The sequence below is a fragment of the Puma concolor genome, chromosome B4 (assembly GCF_028749965.1).
Source record: "Puma concolor isolate L17-30 chromosome B4, mPumCon1.1.hap2, whole genome shotgun sequence".
NCBI lineage: Eukaryota > Metazoa > Chordata > Mammalia > Carnivora > Felidae > Puma > Puma concolor.
In genome coordinates this window covers 105,201,953-105,223,000 of record NC_141673.1, presented here as the reverse complement: position 1 = coordinate 105,223,000, position 21,048 = coordinate 105,201,953, and the positions used below count along the sequence as shown (strand labels likewise).

Genomic DNA, 21,048 nt, shown 5'->3' with positions numbered 1-21,048 from the left:
CCAGTGCTCCCGGAGTAAACGGCGCACCGAGTGGCGATGACCGCTGAGGAGATGAAGGCGGCCGAGAGCGGGGCGCAGTCGGCGCCGCTGCCCCTCGAGGGGGTAGACATTAGCCCCAAGCAAGACGAAGGCGTGCTGAAGGTAGGGGGATGGGGGGCACGGCAGACGCCCATCGCAGCCGCCCTTCCCGCCGAGCCTGGGAGCCCCGGGCCGCCTCTGCAGCGTCCGGGCGGGTCGTTGAGCCGGGCCGGCGGCCGGTTGCATCGCCTTCCTGGATCTAGCTGCGTTGTTCGGGCTGGGAGGGCCGCCGCACGCTCGCAGCGGGTGGCCGATGTGCGCGGGCCTCCCCACGGCCGTTCTCCGGCCCCCTAGGGGGGGCCCGCGATGCGGGTGAGGCCCCGGCCCCCCAGCCTTGCGGCGCCCGGGCCCGGGACTGCAGCGCCAACTCCGGCGTGCGCGGTGCAGCGCGGAGGGAGGGGCGGGGCCGCAACGCTGCACGCGAGCTGCAGCTAGAGGGCCCCGGGCGGCATGCACCCGGGCCCGCTCCGGCTCCTTTCGCTCCCCTCAGCTCTCCGCGACCCTGCGTCCCCGGCCAGGCCGCCCACCGCAGCGGGAAGTCCCTGGCCGCCTTCGCTGGCGGTGCTGCGAGAGCTCGCCCACCCCACCCCCCGGGCAGTTAAACATTAGCTAGGACATGAAGCGGGTCACCAGAGTTATTTCCTGGCCCAGAGGCCTTTGTACGACTTGGTGTCCGGGGCCTCGCCGTGAAAGAGGTTCTGGTGCCCTCCGTCCCCTTGGTTACCCTCTTCCTAAAGGCTGGGACTCAGCTAGGTCACCCGCTCGGCCATGCTGCCCCCTTCCCCCCGGCCCCGGGAAAACCAGGGAGCAGTGCATGCCGGGACCTGTAGTTCCCCTCCCACCTCGCCCTCTGCCGTCTTGATTTGGGGCATGGGGTGTGGGGCCGGGAGGAGGTGCTTTGCTGGGAGCCTCGGAGGAGGGAAAGGGAGGGATCTGACATTCGGGGAAGGGCATCTTGACCTGGGTCTGAACGACTGATGGTGCTTCAGAGCAGGTTTTGCAGAGTACAGGATGACGAAATCAGCCTGGATTTCATACCTCCTCCTCAACCAGTGTTTCTTTTCGTCCTGGCCTCCCACTGCTCAGTTCCACGTGTGTGTGTGTGTGTGAGAGAGAGAGAGAGAGAGACAGAGACCTGAGCAAAGCTAGAGATCTCGGCGAGCCCTTATCTGGTCCAGAAACGCTCCTGGTTTTGCCCCACATGTTCGAATCTTAAGCTTTTCTCCCAGTGGGCATGTGGCTTCCCCTTCTTTCCAGCATTCTGGTGATTTCTACAAGGTTATTCATCCCAGAAGGGCCATTTCCCCTTTTTTTCCTCCAGTCCTTCCCCTTTGCCTTTCTATTCCTCAAGTCATTTGTCCTTTTCCTTAGAAGGTATACCTACCCAGGTGATCCATGGAGTCTCCTTGTCACCTCTTTTAAGTGTTAAAGAAGAGGAGCAGAACTTAAGTTCCTGAGAAATGCTCTTAGTCCAGAAATAAAAGACTTAATTAGCCTACCAGTCAGGAATGGTGGTGTCCCAAGTCAGTTTAAGGGCCCGAGTGAGAGCCCCTGTGCTTATCAGTGACCTGGTATTTTAGGACTGCTGCTATCCTGTTCATTATTCATATTCTCATCCTTGTCTTATCTGCAAACCAGATCTTGATCTGACGACCACTGGCATTTCTTTGCTGCTGCTGATAATCATCTTTAACTTTTTACCAATGTAATTCTCCAACCCTGATAGGGATTATTATTGCTAGTTTACAAATAAGGTCTAGAGAGTTGGACTTGTACAAGATCATACAGCAAAAACTTGAACCTCGGGTCTTTTGGCTCTAGTTTTCAAACCAAGTCGTTTTATGTTCCACCTCAAGTAAAATGGGGGGAGGGCGTGGGAGGTCAGTTGACTTCTAGCCAAACTCCATATCAGAATCATTTGAGGCTTAGTCCCTTGGCTTAAAAGGAAGCAGACGATTCCTTCTGGGTTTCCATCAGAAGTATGCAGGTAGTGTGGGTGCCTCTTTCTGCCCCCATGCCTGGGTACTCACCTTTTCCCCCTTCCTCCCAGGTCATCAAGCGAGAGGGCATGGGCACAGAGTTGCCCATGATTGGGGACCGAGTCTTTGTCCACTACACTGGCTGGCTGTTAGATGGCACTAAGTTTGACTCCAGTCTGGACCGCAAGGACAAATTCTCCTTTGACCTGGGCAAAGGTAGGCATGGTTAGTGGGTTGGTAGTGTAGGCTCTGTGGAGGGTATAAGCTGTCACAAACAGAAACTATACTCTCAGAAGTTTAAGGAGGAATGGTTTGTTACACGCTGTTAATTTTTCTTCTGTTACTTTTTTTTTTTCCTTCTACTCTTCTGTAACTATCGATCTCTGATCTCTATCTCACCTTCCCTGATCATCTCTGAACACCTCAGTTCCTGTTCAGGGATGGACTGCCTTATTCCTTAAACTCCTTTGTTCCAGAGTTGAGTGGGGGTTTTTTTGTTTTGTTTTTCCTTTACTTTTCTCTTTTTAAGAGGTCTGAGACCTGACAGCACTTATTGCAACTAAGTTTTCTACTTTTCTAAAGAGTGTCTAGCCTCCCCTTGGGCGTGGTATAATAAAAGTCTTTTGGAGCCAGTGTTTGAGCCCAGAGTCGGATCCCTGCCAAAGAGGACCTGTTTGCTTTCTATACCTACAGGGGAGGTCATTAAGGCTTGGGACATTGCTGTAGCAACCATGAAGGTGGGAGAAGTGTGCCACATCACGTGCAAACCCGAATATGCCTACGGTTCAGCAGGCAGCCCTCCAAAAATCCCCCCCAATGCCACACTTGTGTTTGAGGTGAGTGTCCAGGAGCAGAGAGCAAGGCGAAGAACCAGCCTTATCTCGCCTGGGTCCTGGCTGCCCTCCAGCCCTTCCTGCTGCTTGGAGACAATGTAGCCAAGGCTAAGGGCCTGGCCTTAGAGGAGGAAGAGACAGGGAGAGGGCAGCTCACTCTGCTGTGCACATAGCATGCTGCTGCCAGAGAGCAGCAGCTGATGGAGGTCTCGGGTGGAGAGAGGTGGCCACAAACCCCTCTTCGGACCTGAAGCAGGGTGAGGGTTGAGGCATATTTTATGTCAGGAGCAGCACCCAGAGATTGGTTATAATTTTGACTGGAAGAGGTCAGGAGGTCTATACATTCTAAATGACAGTATGGAATACCAGTGCTTTAGGATCAGAGGAGGGGAGGGATGCGCCCCGTGGGTCAAGGGGATGAGGAAAGCTTTCACTGAGAGGTGGAACTTCATTCATTCCGAGGATGGCTTAGCCCTCATTAGTGGATACTTGGAGAATGTTCAGAAGACTACTGAAAGATATTGGGTCATTTCCAATGCCTACCAGATTGGCCTTCTCAAGTAGCTGGATTAGGATAGGCTGGAACGTGGATAGGATAGGCTGGATCTTCTGAGGTCAACAAAAGCCGTGGGACGGGCCCACCCCTACCAGAGTTGAGACTAGAGCCCCCGGGACTTAGAACTTTTGCTAAGTGCCACTTTGTCCACTCCTGGTCTGGCAGTTACTAAGGACTGTTCTGAGTGAGGGAGAAGTTGCATCTCACTGCTGATGGAGTTAGTGCCCAAAGGAGTCGTGTTGCCTTATGTGTTGTCCCACAGGTGGAGCTCTTTGAGTTCAGGGGAGAGGACCTGACAGAAGAAGAAGATGGCGGAATCATCCGGAGAATACGGACTCGGGGTGAAGGCTATGCCAGGCCCAATGAGGGCGCTATCGTGGAGGGTGAGACAGTATAGTCTGGGATTTCCGTTCTGATTCTAGTACTTAGGCCCTGGGTGGTTCTGGGCAAGTCACTTCCTTTTTAATTTATTTATTTTTTTCAATGTTTATTTTTGAGGAAGAGACAGAAGATCGTGAGCGGGGGAGGGGCAGAGAGAGACAGAGGAGACAGACACTGAATCCCGAGCAGGCTCCAGGCTCTGAGCTATCAGCACAGAGCCTGACAGTGGGGCTCGAACCCACAAGCTATGAGATAATAACCTGAGCCTAAGTCGGATGCTCAACCAACTGGGCCACCCACGCACCCCATGTCACTTCCTTTTCTGATCCTAATTTCTTGTCTGAGAGACGAGGGATTGGACCATTTCCTCTTAACGTCCCTCCAGCTCTGAGAACACGACAAAGACATCTTGGGGGCAGGAAGTGATGAGGTGATAGAGGGAAGCCGGTGGCATCCTTCCTCAATCCCTTGCCTGCTCACATCCCTGACACATTGCCTCTTTTTCATACCAGTTACACTGGAAGGGTACTATAAGGACCAGATGTTCGACCAGCGGGAGCTCCGCTTTGAGGTTGGTGAGGGGGAGAGCCTGGACCTGCCTTGTGGGCTGGAGAAAGCCATTCAGCGCATGGAAAAAGGAGAACGTTCCATTGTGTACCTCAAGCCCAGGTGAGGAGTGGGTGCTTTGTTTTGTTTTTTTTTTTTTTTAATTTTTTTTTTTTCAACATTTATTTATTTTTGGAACAGAGAGAGACAGAGCATGAACAGGGGAGGGGCAGAGAGAGAGGGAGACACAGAATCGGAAACAGGCTCCAGGCTCTGAGCCATCAGCCCAGAGCCTGACGCGGGGCTCGAACTCACGGACCGCGAGATCGTGACCTGGCCGAAGTCGGACGCTTAACCGACTGCGCCACCCAGGCACCCCGAGGAGTGGGTGCTTTGTATAACAGATGGGTGATCAAAAGTCCGAGATCCACATGTCCACAGTTAGTTGTGTAACTGGACACTTGTATCTTTTCCTCTGTGTGTGTTCACTACTCCCACAGCCTCAGTAGAGGGCCCTGCAACTCTGCACAGCAAACGTGATCTCCATATTTAGGAGCACGGTCACAGTTGTCCACATCTCAAATCAAAGGCTAACCTTTTCAGTCAAGGCTGCTCAAGATTCCCTCCTTTACCAATGTCAAAATTTTTATTTTCCATTAATGTTCTCCATCATTGTGATATTTATTAAAACATGCCTATTATGTGCCAGGTATAATGCTGAAAATTCCCAGGTATTCAAAGACCTTATTCCTGCCTTCTAGTGACTCATTGCTCAGGGAGCTTTAGCAATTAGTAATTGAGTAATCATCCCAGTGTGTAGTGTGCGTGAGGAGGATGTGGAAGATGCTAAGAGACCAGCTAATTGTGTGAAGAGGTCAGGGAAGATTTTGCCAAACAGGAAACATTTGAACCAAGTCTCAAGGGATGGGAAGTTACTTTGCAGGAAACAGACAGGAAGCCTTTTCAGTAGGGAGCGGGTTAAGCATGGCAGCGGTGACCTAGATTTTTTTTGCCCCCCTCCTTCCCCCCAGCTATGCTTTTGGCAGTGTTGGGAAGGAAAAATTCCAAATCCCACCAAATGCTGAGCTGAAATACGAAGTACACCTCAAGAGTTTCGAGAAGGTGAGCTTGCTCGAGGTCTTCTCTGTCCCGGAATCTGGTCGCAGTAGGTGGCCTTGAGGTAGCTCACAGCTTTGTTTCTGTCTTGGGGTTAGGCCAAGGAGTCTTGGGAGATGAACTCCGAGGAGAAGCTGGAACAGAGCACCATAGTGAAAGAGCGGGGCACTATGTACTTCAAGGTGAGCCAGCATCTGGGGCCTGGTGGAAGGCCCCTCTGGGCCCAACCTTCCTCCTGATGCCTGAAGTCCTTTTCTGCCAGGGAGAGGATGGCGGCGGCGGGAATGCCTATAGTCTTCACCTAGTAGATCTAAGCTAGCTGCTCTTGCTGGAGGAGGAGGGGAGGCAGGACTTCTCATGCCCATACATCACTGGTGTCTACAGAGTCTGACAGCCTGGTGCCCCTGAACCTGTGTCTATTGCCTAAGCCTCCCTCCCTCTCTAGGAAGGCAAGTACAAGCAAGCTTTACTGCAGTACAAGAAGATTGTATCCTGGCTGGAATATGAGTCGAGTTTCTCTAATGAGGACGCACAGAAGGCACAGGCCCTTCGCCTGGCCTCCCACCTCAACTTGGCCATGTGTCATCTGAAACTACAGGCCTTCTCGGCTGCCATCGAAAGCTGTAACAAGGTGAGGCCCTTTTAGAGAGGGCATGGGTGCAATGTTCACGGATTTGGCTGGGTGAGCTGCCAGCAGGTCTGAAACTTGGTCTCAGTGACTAGGGTAGGGGTAGGATAGTAAGTGGGCTAGTGGAAGCTCAGAGATGAAGGGCCCAGAGGCAAGGGCTCTTGGCTTTAGTGGTAGGAGAAGCAAGCACCTTGGCTTTAGTGATAGGAGGCAGCTGACACAGGTAGAAGGTAACACTGGATGGGAAAAACCGCTATGGCATTTTCTCGGCCCTGGTTCCTAGTCTGTCCCTCTTCTATACCTGCTTTATTCTAGAGAAAACGAAAATGTTGTCACGGGTCTTTCTCTTTCACCTAAAGCTCTGTTTTCCCTTTGCTTCTTGGACTAACTGGGATTCTTTCTTAAACCTTGGTTTGTTCATTTAGTGCCCCGAAACTCCTTTCTGGGGTGGAGCCAGCCATTTCCATTCTGCCTCATCCTGCGGAGTGAGGACTACCTTTGGAACCCAGTCTTGGCCACAGGCTGCAGGGACTGACGTCTCACTGTTGCTTCCTTAGGCCCTGGAACTGGACAGCAACAACGAGAAGGGCCTTTTCCGCCGGGGAGAGGCCCACCTGGCGGTGAATGACTTTGACTTGGCACGGGCTGACTTCCAGAAGGTCCTGCAGCTCTACCCCAGCAACAAAGCCGCCAAGGCCCAGCTGGCTATCTGCCAGCAGCGGCTCCGCAAGCAGCTCGCTCGGGAGAAGAAGCTCTATGCCAACATGTTTGAGAGGCTAGCTGAGGAGGAGAGCAAGGTAAGGATTGGGACAGGGAACAGTTGGGATAGACAGAAGAGGAGGCTAGGCCTAACCCAAGTGCCGTGGCTGTTCATGCCTCTGGTTGTATGGGTCACTCCTGGAAACCAGAAGCTACCCTTGTCTCTGGAGGAAGAACATGTATGTTCCTTCACAGAACCCTGTTGTGGGGGCCACACTTCCTCAGTGATCAGGGCTAAAAACCCACTCACAAGCCCCAGAGGTGGGGAGTTGGTTACTGTGTGTGCTTCCCAACCTGTACCTTTTTAAAGCCTAGGTTTTATCTGTCTGTTTGTCTATCCATCTGTCTGTCTGAAAGAGAGAACATGGGGGGGGGGGGGAGCAGAGAAAAAGAGAGAGAGAATCTTAAGCAGGTTCCACACTCAGTGCATGACCCTGGGATCAAGACCCGAGCCGAAATCAACCAACTGAGCCACCCAGGCACCTGCTAAACCTAGGTTTTAAAAGCCCTATGTTTAAATAGATAATACAGTTACGTAGTTTTATTTAAACAGCGCAGAGGCACCTGGTTGGCTGGTTAAACATCTGACTCTTGATTTCAGCTCAGGTCATGATTTCACAGTTGTGGGATCAAGCCGCACTTCAGGCTCTGCATGGGCGTTGCCAAGCCTGCTTGGGATTCTCTCTCTCTCTCAAAATAAATAAACGTAAAAAAAAAAAAACTTTAAACAGCACAAAAGAACATGTAGTAAAAAGACTGCCACCCCCAGAAGCAATTGATATAACCAGTGCTTAGATCATTCGTACATGCACAAGTAGACCGTTTTCTCCTTTTTCCCTAAATAAAAGGCCACATGTTCCACCTCTTTTCTGCATTATGCTGTCTTCAGATCATATGTAGAAGATTGTTTTGTACCAACATAAAAAATAGCTTTCACATTCTTCGCTGCACTTAACATGGTGTAGCATTGGACACATAACCTATATCCTCTTACCCAGTCTGATTAGTCTTCCAGTGTTCTAAACCAGCTCTGTCTGATGGGAATATAACGCAGTCTACACAGCGATTTTAAGTTTTCTGGTGGCCGTGTTAAAGTGAACAGAAAAAATATAGCAGTGGGTAAATTTTTTTTAACTGCATTTGTTTGGGTTTTTTTTTCTTTTTTTTTTTTTTTTTTTTACAGACTAAGTAAATCTCTTAAATATCCACTGTTCTGTTATACTTAAAACCCATCCATTTGAACTAGCTGTATTTGAAGCACTCAGTAGCCAGTGTGGTAGTAACTGCCATGTTGGATGAGTACAGTTCTAAGTAGCACCATAGTGAACGATTTTGTAAATTTACAATTTCATGTGTGTGTGCCTTTAGGACATACCTGGAAAGGGAGTTGGCTGTGTTGGGGTAATTCTGTTGGAAGCTAGCATGTTTTGTTTTGTTTTTTTTAACTTGGGATGAGTATTTGTGGTACAGACCCAACACAGTGTCAGCATGGTGGTAGGTGAATATAGCTGTGTCCCCAGATCAGTGCAAGCAAGTGGGAGTGGGGACATGAAGTAAAAGTCCCCTTTCTCATCAGAGGGATTGGGCCAGATGAGAACTGGAACTCATCCCCTTCCTGTCTTCCTTTCCGCAGGCCAAGGCAGCAGTAGCTGCAGGAAACCATCATGCTGACATGGAGATGAAGGATGACCAGAAGAATGATGTGGCAGGGAGCCAGCCTCAGGTGGAGACGGAAGCATAGCCTCTACCCAGCCCTACTCCTGCGGCTGCCTGCCTCCCCTGCTCCCTCCCCTCCTCCACCCTGTTAGTTTTGTAAAAACTGAAGAATTTTGAGTGAATTAGACCTTTATTTTTCTATCTGGTTAGATGGTGGCTTTGGGGGAAGGGGGAAAGGAGTAGGCTGGGGGATCGGTTTAGGTGATGTCACCCCCTCTTCCCTTCCCCCTTCCCCCATTACATGTGAACGAATGTCCATCCACACGCACACTCATCAGAACGTTAATTTATTTTGCTGCTTCTGTTTGCTATGTCCATTTTTCAAATGGTAGAAGGGAGTGAGTGGTAGGGATACTTGCGGGGTCTGATGTGAAACCAGGGTGGAGAGGGAGACTCCTGGGCAGCCATTTTCCTTGTCCTTCCCTCCTCCCGGTCTGTTCCCAAACATGTGGCCTCCATGTGGGTGCTAGGGGCATGGGGAAAACCACTGCTGTGCCCGCTACTGCTCTCTGTTCCCGTCCTCGCCCCAGATGGTATGGCTGAGATGTCTTCTGGTGTCCTGATGACCGCCTCTGCTGCCCCCCCCCCCCAATGTTTCCCTTTGGATCTGTTTCCCTTCTCAGCCAGGTTGTGTCCCCAACCCCCTCAGCCTTTTCTCTGCACGTTGCTGAAGGTCCAGGCTTGCCTCAAGTTCTGTGCTTGAGCAATAAAGTGGAAACGAAACCTGAGTGTCAGGCAGCCTTTTTCTGTTTGGCCTCAGAGGGTGGGCATGGTGGCTGTGCAAGTGCAACAACGATAGAGGAGCATTCTTTGAGCATGGAGTGGTGCCCGCATACGGGGCCTCCTGGGTGCTGCCCAGACCACTGCCACCACCGCCACCCCACTCCCCACTCCACCCCCCACCCCCACAGCCTGGTGGGTTTTCATAGCTCTGCTTTTGTTCCCTAACACTTAGGAAAATATAAACATGTAAAATACTGGGACCAGTTGTGTGTGTTTTGGTTAGATTTGTCTACTTCTGCCTAAGTGATCTAGCAGAAAGCACAGCTTTCTTGGTTTCTTATCAAGGTAAAATTCCTGTTAGCCATCCCTCCAGTTAGACACCTTTTACACAATTAAGGTGAAGAACAGTAAAGCCAGGGAACATGCGCTCAGGCCCGCTTTCCAGCTTCCTCCTTGACCTTAATAGAAAAAAGCTTATGCTTATGCTTCTAACTATGTGTTGACCTTTGGCTCCTATAGCATTATGGGGCCCTCGGAGAAGCCAGGGGGCACAAATCTGTCATCTCCAGATGATCTTGCTTGTAGGCTAGAGCCTCTGTCTATAGCCTTACCCTCTTCTCTCCAATGTATGCTGGCCTGCACAGTGGTGGAGGTAGTCTGCCTACCTACATGCCTATACAGTTCCTCCCAGAAGAAATTTCTCCATGCTTTTCTATGGAAGATTCATTTCTGTGTGAAGATTTCACCCAAGTCCTACATCATGGTTGGTGCCAGAGCCAGAACTAATATTTGTTTTAGTCTCCTGAGTGCTCTTGCTGAGTTCACACAGTCCTGTGCCTCTGGGTCTTTTTGACATTTCAAGATCTGTCATGCCCCTATAGCCAACAACAGTAGCTAACTCACTAAGTCCCTAGAACATAAGCCTAGCATTAAACCAGGAACCTTGTGTGAATTAACCTTTTTTTCTTTTTTTTGAGAGCAAGCACACGTGTGCTTGCACGAGCGGGGGAGGGGGTGGGGGGGAATATAGGATCTGAAGTGGGCTATGCACTGACAGAAAGCCCCATGTGGGGTTTAAACCCATAAACCAGGAGATCATGACCTGAGCTGCAGTCAGACACTTGACTGAGCCACCCAAGTGCCCCTCATGTGAATTAACCTTAATCCTTGGCAAAGGAGTTAATGCCCCATTTTACATAAGAGGAAACCAAGGCTCAAGTTAAATAGAAAGGGGTCTGCCTGGAATAGGAGCTCTCTTGAACAAACCCAAACTCTTAAATATGAGGTTTACGTGACCTTGGGCAAGTTGAGATTTCCTTATCTGCAAAAATAGAGGAGTGGATGAAATGCACTCCTGAGGTTCCTAATACCCCTGAATGGTTCTGTGGGATTCCGGGAATTTCAAACAATTGCACTTCTATGGAACTGGACAAGTCTTTTATGTAACATTAAAACTGTCTTGTGAAGATGTTTAAGTGGCCAGAAGTCTTTAGGATTAAAAACAGACCCAGCATGTACTTACACTCTGCTCTGACCCACGTTCAAAGTTCATAACCTAGTCCATTGACCCTCACCAACCTTTAAAATCTTCCCATACGGAGACAATGCTTGAATAAAGGAAAACCAGTAGTGACCAGCACTGCTAGCTGTTCCTGCAGATTTGCAGTCTCTGGAAAATGTGAGATAGGGTTCATCTTGTCCTATTGCTGATCCTAATGTCAAGTTCTATACAGTTTATCTCCTGAGTATTTCCCATCTTCATTCCAGCAGCCCCTCCAACGTCACCAGGCACCTCCAGCCCACTCTCCTGTCCTGCAAAAGGTTCCTCCTGTCTTGCATCCTCTCTTGCCCCAGGTGCACTTGACTCTACACTGCATCCAAATCCTACCTCTCCAACTGCTTAAAATCCTTTCCTATCCCATTTAGTCTGAAGGTTACAAACTTTACTGTAGTCCACAGCCACTGTGGGACCCAGCACAACCTTGCCAACCTTACACCAGCATCAGAGCACTGGACTCCTTCACTCTACACTGGCCACACCACCTGAAGAGTAGAAGGGGGAAATTGTGCATGTCATTTCACTTACAAGAGTGGAATCTCACATCTTAGTCCTGTCTTCCATGTTTCTTCCATTCCCTTTCCAAGCGCAGATCATCTCAGAGCCTTGTAACCATTAAGCTGAAATGAAAGAGGCTAAGGGCAGTGCTGAATAAAGCCAAAGGAAAGATCTACGTAAGAGAACTTGTCCTCTTTCTGGAAATCACTATTGCTGACTTTATGGCTGTAGTTCCCCAGCTGCTTGCCAACCTCAGATAACTTGGATGCACCCACTATCCTCAACTATAAAATCTAAGGCTCATAATAAAACCTTGTTTAGCGTGTAATGACACAACACTAAATACACCAATTTGGGAGGCAAAGTAAGAATGAAAGATTCACAAAGTGGTTCTGAGGAGAGATGATCAAGAAAAAAAACAATGCCAGGGCACCTGGGTGGCTCAGTAAGTTAAGTCTCCGACTCTTGGTTTCTGCTCAAGTCATGATCTCACAGTTTGTGGGATAGAGCCCCCACAGCAGAGTCATGGTCTGCACTGACATCATGGAGCCTGCTTAGGATTCTCTCTCTCCCTCTCTCTCTCTGCCTCTCCCCTGCTTGCTGTCCCTCTCTTTCAAAATAAATAAACATTAAAAATAATAATAGTAGGGGCGGGTGGCTACTGGGTGGCTCAGTCAGTTAAGTGTCCAACTTTGGCTCAGGTCATGATCTCACAGTTCATGAGTTCGAGCCCCACATCAGGCTCTGTGTTGACAGCTCAGAGCCTGGAGCCTGCTTTGGATTCTGTGTCTCCCTCTCTGCCCCTCCCCTGCTCATGCTCTGTCCCTCTCTCAAAAATAAATAAACATAAAATAATAATAATATTAATAACGCCTTCATGAACTTTCAGACTTCTTTGGCTAGAAGAGAAGACTGGCCATACCCCATCCCCCTCCCCCAAGACATGTGGGCTCCAGGATCACCGTCTCCTGTGCCCCTGTTAGGAGTGCTTCACACATAAAATTGTTTGTATATATACATATTTTTTTTCTTAATTGAAGTGGAACTCACATAATATAAAATTAACCATTTTAATGTGAACAATTCAGTGGTATTTAGTCTAATTACAATGTTGTACAACTGCCACTTCTGTTTAGTTCTAAAACATTTTCATCATCCTTTGTGTTTGAAGCCCATGTCCTCATGTTTTGACTTCAGAGACCATGAAGGACCACTCTTCATCCTTAAGTGAATGGCCAGAAGAGTCTTTTAACAGGCAACAACCCTGGGGTGCCTGGCTGGCTCAGTTGGTAGAGCATGTGACTCTTGATCTCAGGGTTGTGACTGTGAGCCCCATGTTGGGTGTTGAGATTACTTAAAACATCAAAAAACAAAACAAAACAAAAACCAGACAACAACGCAGACAGGCTCTAGGATCAAAGCTTCCCAGAGTGGGTGGTCCCTTCTAATGGGCCAAACTTGTGAGGGAGGGGGTGGGACTCAAAAGGAGAGCAGCAAATAACAGCATTTCACTCAGAGCAGGGCTGCCCACACTGTTAATTCTACCTAATTTCTGGGTCAAGTCAGTCTGAGAAACAGGTTTCTGTCTTTGAGGACTTCTCAGAACCTTTAGTATGCTAAGGTGCACTGTAGATCACGAAGGAGAATGAGGAAGTCTCAAACTGAGCCCATTAGGAAGCCCTAGGCCCTGCCCCCCCAGGATGGTGAGTGACTCTGGACCTCACATATAGAAAGCTGTGTAGAAAGTTTTAAAGGTCCTATTTCTTACCTGGCCTTCCTAAGCAGACAGAACTTGGACCCCTCTACTGGGGTCTACTCCTGGAGGAAGAAGTGGACAAAGAATCTCCCTAGAAATCCTTCCCACCTAACACCTCCCCGCCACTCCCCACTCCCATAGCAGGTTTCTACTGAAGCTACCATTTGGCTGGTTGGTAAAGACATGCCACTACCCACACAACTGTACCATGTCATCTAACCAGGAAGATGGCCTGGTTAGGCAGTTCTGGGGAGTAAGCCAAAACTGATACTGGAAGAGTGCTTGACTTTAAAAAGGCGAGCTCTAGATGGTGCCGGTGGAGACCCACCAACCATCCCCCTAGAAAGGGTCAAGAACATGGATGCTCCTTGTGGAACCAGGGCTCTGTCCACATGGCTGTGCAACCCCTGTGTTCCACTTACTGTGAATATAACACAAGGCAGTTACAGTAATTGACACACAGTGGGGAGAGGGACTTGGTCCATGTCATATTTCCTGAAGACTTATCTTTCCTCCCTTTCTAAATTCATTTGGTTCTCTTGACAAAAGCTAAAAGGCATGGTATCCAAGTTGCCATGTAACATAATACCATAATGACATGACCTACAGGACAAACATTAGCAGGCGCCCCTTGGCACAGAAAGGTCAAGAACAAGAAACTCAAGTAATGGAGAAGATAAAACTGAGGCACTGCAAAGTGCTGGGTCAGGGTATAATTTCAGAGAACTGGGTCAGGCCAAGGCACTTGGTGGCAGAAGCAGTTTTGTCCTGGGTTATTTATGAATTTATTTATTTATTTTACAATTTCATTCAAAAGGCTGGAAGAAGAGAAAACAATGAAGAAATAACAGTAAGAAGAAACAGAACCCAAAACATTTTAACTTTACATTGAGAGGTAAACATTTTTAAATTGGCTTTTTATTTTCCTACCCCTTAAAACCAACAATGAAGCTTAAGGTTTCAGCTACAATGGGAGAAGGATAGAGACATGGTAGCCGGAGGTTGCATGCAGCCCCTCCGTAATTAGATAATATATTTAAAGCATTAGGTACACCTGTGTGACACAGTACCTTTGAATAGACCCGGCCAACCACACAGTATATGTATCACCAAAAACAGAAACATGAATGTATCTGCAGTCCCCAGCGTTTGTCTAGACTGCCTCCTGTTTACCGTTTTGTTTGCTCTTCCTTGTTTTCATCTTACCTGGCTGTCAGATCCATTGGGACCTCTGGGACAAAATGTCATCCCCCTCTCACACTCCCAGGCAAAAATGTCCTGCTTTTCAGTGCCTTCTCCCATCATGCTCAGATATAGAAAGCGGGACCAGCCCCTGGTCCAACATCCCCAGGTGAGGTAGATATTATTTTTACAATGTTGGCTCCTGAAAAACCAGTGCATAATTGGCCTAGAGCTGCAGATCTGAACTTTAAAGTGTATTGAACAACTACAGAATTTTGCAAATAATACTTCTGATGCCCTGATTGATGAGGCACCCCAAAGAAAGACTTACTTAATCTTGCTGAACCTGTTTTTCTCATCCAAAAATACTGAATAATAATACAAGCTCTCAGGGTTGTTGTGCTCATTACGTGAAACAATATACATGAAATGTGCTTTACAGCAAGTGTAACTAAGGACCTTTCTAACTAAGGACCACAAAAGCATACACACACCATTTAAAAAGTCATTTTCACGTGATAAGCCAGTATATAAAATATACATATATAACTATTTACAATTGAAACAAAGGTTTCACAAAAAGAATACTTACTACTCTAGAGTCACTTGGTATTTTCTATTCTATTGTTTTTTTTAAATGCTGGTTCAATTCACTACATTGTTTGCAGGGCTCCTAACAGGTAACTTATAGTTGTTTCAAAAAAAAAAAAAAAAACACAAAAACACTGTTGGAAACCATACAGTTGTCAATTATTACGATTATTATGATTCCCTGGTTTAGTCTAATGGCCTGGAGACTTCAATGCTAGGGCAACAAAGGAAGAGGTCAAGGTTATTAGGTCTAACCCCGGACAGCCTGTTGCCTGGGGAACAGATCGCCCCCCCACCCCCAATCAAGATTGGTCTACCCAGGCTAGGAGTGGCCCATGCCCCTGTCACTCACATCAGATAAGCCCGCCCCCAAGTTCAGAGGGCTAGGAAGACCCACCTCCTCTTTCAGGTTAAGCGAGAAAGGCCGCAATTGGAGGCTTGAGCGGTGACGTGACTTTCCGCTTTGGCTGGCCTTCCGCTTGGGCTGCTCTCAGGAGGGGCTCGGGGAACATTTAGCGGGCCTCCCAGGTCCCTCGGCCCGTGCAAGTGCGATGAGGTCGGTTAGCTACGTGCAACGCGTGGCCCTGGAATTTAGCGGGAGCCTCTTCCCGCACGCGATCTGCCTCGGAGACGTGGATAACGATACGGTCAGTGCATGCGCACTGCGAGAGACGCGACCTGGCTCTGCGCCAGGGTAGGGCGGGGCCGGGGAAATGGAGTAGCCGCCCTAGGCGTGCGGGGGGAGCGGAGCGCGTGCGCGGTGGGGCTGCGCGGTGACCTAAGGAGAACTTGGCAGATAGCTTACGTGCCTGGAAGTCAGGTCCGAATTGCACTGCTTCCCTGCCCTGGTGTTCTTTTAGGGACATAGATAACTGATCCTTTGCCTAAGTCAGTAACTGGTTCACAGTAGGAGCCTGGTAAACCGGTGGCCAGATATCCCGGCTCACTGCTTCCCTCCTTACGCAGGGGCATCACCTCAAATCACTTTGCCTTTCGAAGCCTCCATAGAAGCTTAAAACGCGCCTTTGCTGCTCTTACACGTGGCTCCTTGCGCCGGAACACACTGCTGTACTTTTCTGCCTCTCCACCCCACCACCCCATTCCTAATGCCGAGTTTCTGTAATGCCTGGTTTCTGTAATGCCTGCTGCATAGTACACCAAGCGTATGGCAACTTGAAAGCGCTACACCTTGGTTGGATTACAAAAACAATTGACATCTACCATCTCCGCAGCTGTTCTTTTTCTCGTTGTTGAAATGCATTAATACAGATAAAGCAGGTAGAACTATGCCTAGCCCACAGTTAACACCAAGTGTTAGTGTTGTTAGTATTTGATTCTGTTTCTGCAAATGTTTATTCAAGTGCCCATTGTGTGCGCCAAGGACTCTGCTATATTCTGGGAATTCCAAAATGAACAAGACAGTCCCAGCCCTCAGCTAGCTCACAGTCAGGTAGGGTGATAGTCACCAGAACAACGAAATGGAAGGAGGTGCACTGATGAAAATATGTAGAGTTTTGAGGTGGAGCATCAGAGGGGATGGGGGCTGTTGCTGGTGTGAGACACTCTTAACAGACTCTTTTCATTCATTATTCCCTATTTTTAATGCAAAGCACCTTATTGCCATCCTCTCCTACCCTCTGCCCCACCTTCCTATTCTGCTGGCTTCTCATCCTCACGTCCCTAACTGTTCTGTGCTCTCTTCCCTGGGGGAAAAAAGGGCTAAAACATACCCCTGCCCCCAGCCTCCTTTGTGCTGTGATAGAGAAGATATTTTATGAAGCCTCTTTTGGCTCTACTCCCTGTAGGGAGGAAGGAGTTATTCTCATAAATTTGTATTGTTTTTTTGGACTTTCACATTTCGTAATATGCCAAGCAGTACAATTTTATGAGAAAATCAAGAGAGGCATTTTCAAATAGTAAATTAACAGAGTGACTTTAGGCGTACATGATTTTCCGTGTTATCTGATGGTCTTCTTTGTTTAAAAGGGAAAAATACCTGCCTTTTTTCATAGCTTCATGGCATCAGCTTTTTTGGAAATTGTACTTTTCTGGGTATATTGCACCAATACACTCAGTTCTACAATATTAGATATATTGTACTACTTTTTTTTTTTAACCCTGAGTTGTAAGCCCCATAAGGCTGGGGATTTATCTGCTTTTTCACTGCTATATTCCCAACACTTAGAATTGTGCCTGGCACATAGTAGGTACTCAGATGTTTGTTGAGTAAATGAGGATTGTTATGGAAAGCAAATGTGATTATTTGTCTCAAAGCAATTTGAAGTGCTTTGCATGTTATTGATAAATATAATTGAAAGAAGGGCAAGTAGTTGAGATCGTTGCCTAGTGGTACATGTATGTATGCACGTGGTACATTCAGCCTGCATGAGTGTGGATAGAAACGCTGTTATTCAGCATTTGGGGCAGGAAAAAGACTTATTTCATCCTCATAAATCATTAGCCTAAAGTTCTTTGAAACTAATTTGTTTCCTGGTAAGTTGTGGGGGAGGGGAAGCCAGGAATAGAATGCACACCCTGTAGGACTGCCCATGGAAGCCTGGCTACACCAGGGGAAAATCTCTAGAAGGCTATAGCAGACCAGAGATCTCTCCTCCTGCCTCCTTTAGTATTATATGGCGACTGTACCCTCTAGCTGGGGTTTCTTAGCGTCCGTGAGTGACCTCCAGAGGCCAGAGCCAGGATCAGCCGCAGGGAAGCAGAACTGCTGGGAAGCATTATAGCTGCCGGGAAGCAGATGGGCTAGTTTGGAAATGTCCTCTTCCAGGAGGCCAGCCATTGCCTCAGTGTCATTGCTTGGTCTTGCTTGTCATTGCCTGGCTGGGCCACATCTACTTGGTCACTGCTCTTACCATACCCATGTCTGTGCCCTTGTTAAAACTGTAAGGTCCCCCTCAGTAGGGAGTCTGTGGCATTTATCTTTGTACCCCTAACTCACTATCTACCTTTACCTGGAAACTCAAGGGCTGACTGAGCATTCCGTTTCATTCTGATTTTTCTCTGTTTCTTAAAATCTTTTTTGTTAATTGTCTAGTAATTAAACATTTATCAGGGCACCTGGGTGGCTCAGTCAGTTGAGTGTCCAACTCTTGATTTCGGCTCAGGTCATGATCCCAGGGTCATGGGGTCAAGCCCTGTGCTGGGCTCCTCACTGAGCATGGAGCCTGCTCGGGATTCTCTCGCCCTCTGTCTCTCTGTCTCTGTCTCTCTGTGCCCCGCTCCCCCACTCGCACTCTCTCTCTCTCTCAGATTAAATTAAATTTGGGGCACCTGGATGGCTCAGTCAGATAAGTGTCTGATTTTAGCCCAGGTCATGAACTCATGCTTCATGAGTTCGAGCCCCATATTGGGCTCTTTGTGCTCAGCACAGAGCTCACTTCAGGTCCTCCGTCCTACTCTCTCTACCCCTCCCCTACATACGCTCTCTCTCAAAAATGAAAAAACAATTTTTTTTAAATCAAATTTAATTTAAAAGAAAAGCAAACATTTACTGAGGTGCTGGTATGGACTATGGCATTTGCTGAATGGATGTATAAAAAAAGAATAGATTGTGTGAAAGATACCAGGGTCCCTAGCCATGGAGGCCTTTTAACTAGAGGCTGAAAACCACCTGGTATTAGTGCTTGCTGTATGCCAGTCACTGGTTTGTTTGTTTGTTTGTTTGTTTGTTTGTTTTTTATTGTTTCTTCACTTTTGAGAGAGAGTGGGAGTGGGGCAGGGGCAGAGAGAGAGGGAGACACCGAATCTGAAACAGGCTCCAGGCTCTAAGCCATCAGCACAGTGCCCATGAACTGTGAGATCATGACCTGAACCAAAGTCGGACACTTAACTGACTGAGCCACCCAGGTGCCCCTGCCAGTCACTGTTTTAAAGGCCTTCCTCTGTTAGCTCAGTTCTTAGAACAACTTTATTCAGTAAATACCCTTATGATCTTTGTTTTATAGATGACAAAATTTAAGCATAGAGAGCTGGGTTCAAATCCAGGCAGCTGCACTGAGCCTCTGTGCTATGCAGCCTGCCCCTGGTGTGTCTACCAAAGTCCTCTGGAGCAGCCGAAATGGAAACATCAGGTGGAGAGAGTTTAATGTCAATAAACTTGTTTTATGCTTCTGTGATCTAATATTCCCACCAGATATAATATAATATAATATAATATAATATAATATAATTCCCATAACTATTAAAAAAATAAATCGAAGATTCAAATCAAGTAAATCATTGATAAATCCCAATTCATTTTTAACTTTACTTGTGACCTGTTATGTCTTTGTTGCCTTTAGAATTAAATCTCTTGAGAATCTGATATTCACTCTATTTTGAGAATAGGAAGGGGGTGTTGGCTGCCCACCCCTCCACCCCTTCCCTCCCCACCACCCTCCCACTCCTCAACAGGGGAAATCAGAAAGCTACTTGTGGAAACAGGGTTTGGTGCTACTTTGTTATCACTGTTTACCCCTAGAAAGGCAGGCAGCCTTTGCCGAATGACTGGGAAATGGAGTACCCAAATACAAATAGGAAGAGACTCCCTTCAGGGAACCCCCCTCCTGAGAGCTGAGCCACCACTTGGGGGCGCCAGAAGCCCAGAGCACAGAGGAGGCTGACACCAGCAACCCCTTCGTGCTGTCCCCTCCAGCACCTCCATCCCCTGTATATATTCACTCATACACACCAAGTTCAAAAGGTCCCCTTTTCTTTGCAGCTGACTTGTGTTGGGGTTGGAGATGTTTGTAGAGGAAGGAGGGCCCCCAGAGCTGACCTTGTCTTTTTATTTGGCCCTTTATTAAGTACGTGGTCTGAAGTTCAATTTTCCAAAAGTTCAATGTTCTAGGTTGTTATCAAAACATGTCCCATTGGCAATGGACAGATTGGAAGAGCTGAAATGAGGCAAGCGGGTCATGGAGCTATTCACTTGTCAGACTTTTCTGGGAAGAGTCATAGATTCCGTGTTGCCCCATTCTGCTATCCTCCTCTGACACACACACACACACACACACACACACACACACACACACACACACACACCCCGACAGGGAAAAAAAAGAAACTCTGGGAGGGGTGCCTGGTGGCTCGCTCAGTTAATTTCAGCTCTTGATTTCAGCTCAGGCCATGATCTCATGGTTCGTGAGTTCAAGCCCACATCAGGCTTATCAGGCTCCACGCTGATAATGTGGAGCCTGATTGGGATTTTTCTCTCCCCCTCTCTCTACCCCTCTCCTGCTCAAGGCCACGCTTGCTGTCTCAAAATAAATAAACTTAAAAAATTTTTTTAAATATGAAATTTATTGTCAAATTGGTTTCAATACAACACCCAATGCTTATCCCTAAAATTAAAAAAAAAAAAAAAAAAAAAAAGAAACTGGAAAACTGTGGCTTTGTTGGTTGCAAAAGATTTTTACTAAAGTTGGTGAAGATACAAATTAAGGTCTTATGATGTCCCCAGGATGGGCCTAGAAAAAAGCTTCAGGTGGTTCCATAGGATTCCATCCTAACACTGTCTTCTCTCTTCGTTTGAAGTTAAATGAATTGGTGGTGGGGGACACCAGCGGGAAGCTGTTTGTGTATAAGAATGATGACAGCCGGCCGTGGCTCACCTGTTCCTGCCAGGGCATGGTCAGTATTCAACTTCCTGGGGCGTAAGGGGCAGAAGGATCCTTTCTGTGCAGGGACTATCAAGGCTGAGCCATACAGAAACCCACCAGTGTGTCCCAGTTCACCAGCTATTCAGCCAGCCACTGCTTCAGGGTTCATTCAATTCAGGGAGGGAAGCCGCTGGGCAGTGCGCCTCCAGCTGGTGGGTTGTTTTTTATCTTCTGTTTCCGCGTGGCTCTCAGTACTTTAAAAACTGCCAAGGTCATCTGATCTCATAAAGTATAGTACAAAATGGGGGTAATACTTTGCATAAGTCTAGAAATATGATAGACTGGTTGTATTAGATGTATCTTTTGTTTTGTCTTGTTCAGCCCAGACAGACTTAACTACTTGAGGTCTCCCTACTGCTCTAGGTAAACCAGACTTAGAGCACAAGAACGCGATTAACACGAACTATCTGTGTAGGTCATGTGGCACAACTTTTCAGCAAATGATGGTAGTTAGCAAACCCTCTCCTTGCTTCACTGAGATTAGAGAGTAC

General features: G+C 47.8%; 2 protein-coding genes and 1 long non-coding RNA gene across 5 annotated transcripts in view; 2 read left to right on the top strand and 1 right to left on the bottom strand.

Annotated features, from left to right (window-relative positions):
* The first annotated feature begins 2 nt into the window (after positions 1-2).
* On the top strand, positions 3-9,320 carry FKBP4 (FKBP prolyl isomerase 4). Its single transcript, XM_025930351.2, has 10 exons — positions 3-141; positions 2,129-2,273; positions 2,751-2,893; positions 3,709-3,829; positions 4,340-4,496; positions 5,405-5,495; positions 5,588-5,671; positions 5,935-6,120; positions 6,675-6,914; positions 8,510-9,320. The coding sequence occupies exons 1-10, from the start codon at positions 37-39 to the stop codon at positions 8,615-8,617; spliced, it is 1,380 nt and encodes a 459-aa protein (XP_025786136.1). The 5' UTR covers positions 3-36; the 3' UTR covers positions 8,618-9,320.
* Positions 9,059-15,402, bottom strand: LOC147579392 (uncharacterized). The gene is made up of 2 exons (XR_015253883.1): positions 15,298-15,402; positions 9,059-11,493 (listed from the first exon to the last, which is right to left on the bottom strand). It is a non-coding gene; the product is annotated as an uncharacterized LOC147579392 (long non-coding RNA).
* ITFG2 (integrin alpha FG-GAP repeat containing 2) overlaps positions 15,328-21,048 on the top strand; it is a 17,329-nt gene continuing 11,608 nt past the window's right edge. Inside the window, exons 1-2 of one of the 3 annotated variants that reach the window (XM_086714338.1) lie at positions 15,328-15,547; positions 20,433-20,528. In XM_086714338.1, coding sequence (XP_086570464.1) covers positions 15,452-15,547; positions 20,433-20,528 — 192 coding nt within the window. In that variant the 5' untranslated portion in view covers positions 15,328-15,451. Of the gene's footprint in view, positions 15,595-20,432; positions 20,529-21,048 lie in introns of all 3 variants that reach the window. The other 2 variants (XM_025930573.2, XM_086714340.1) reach the window with 2 other exon arrangements.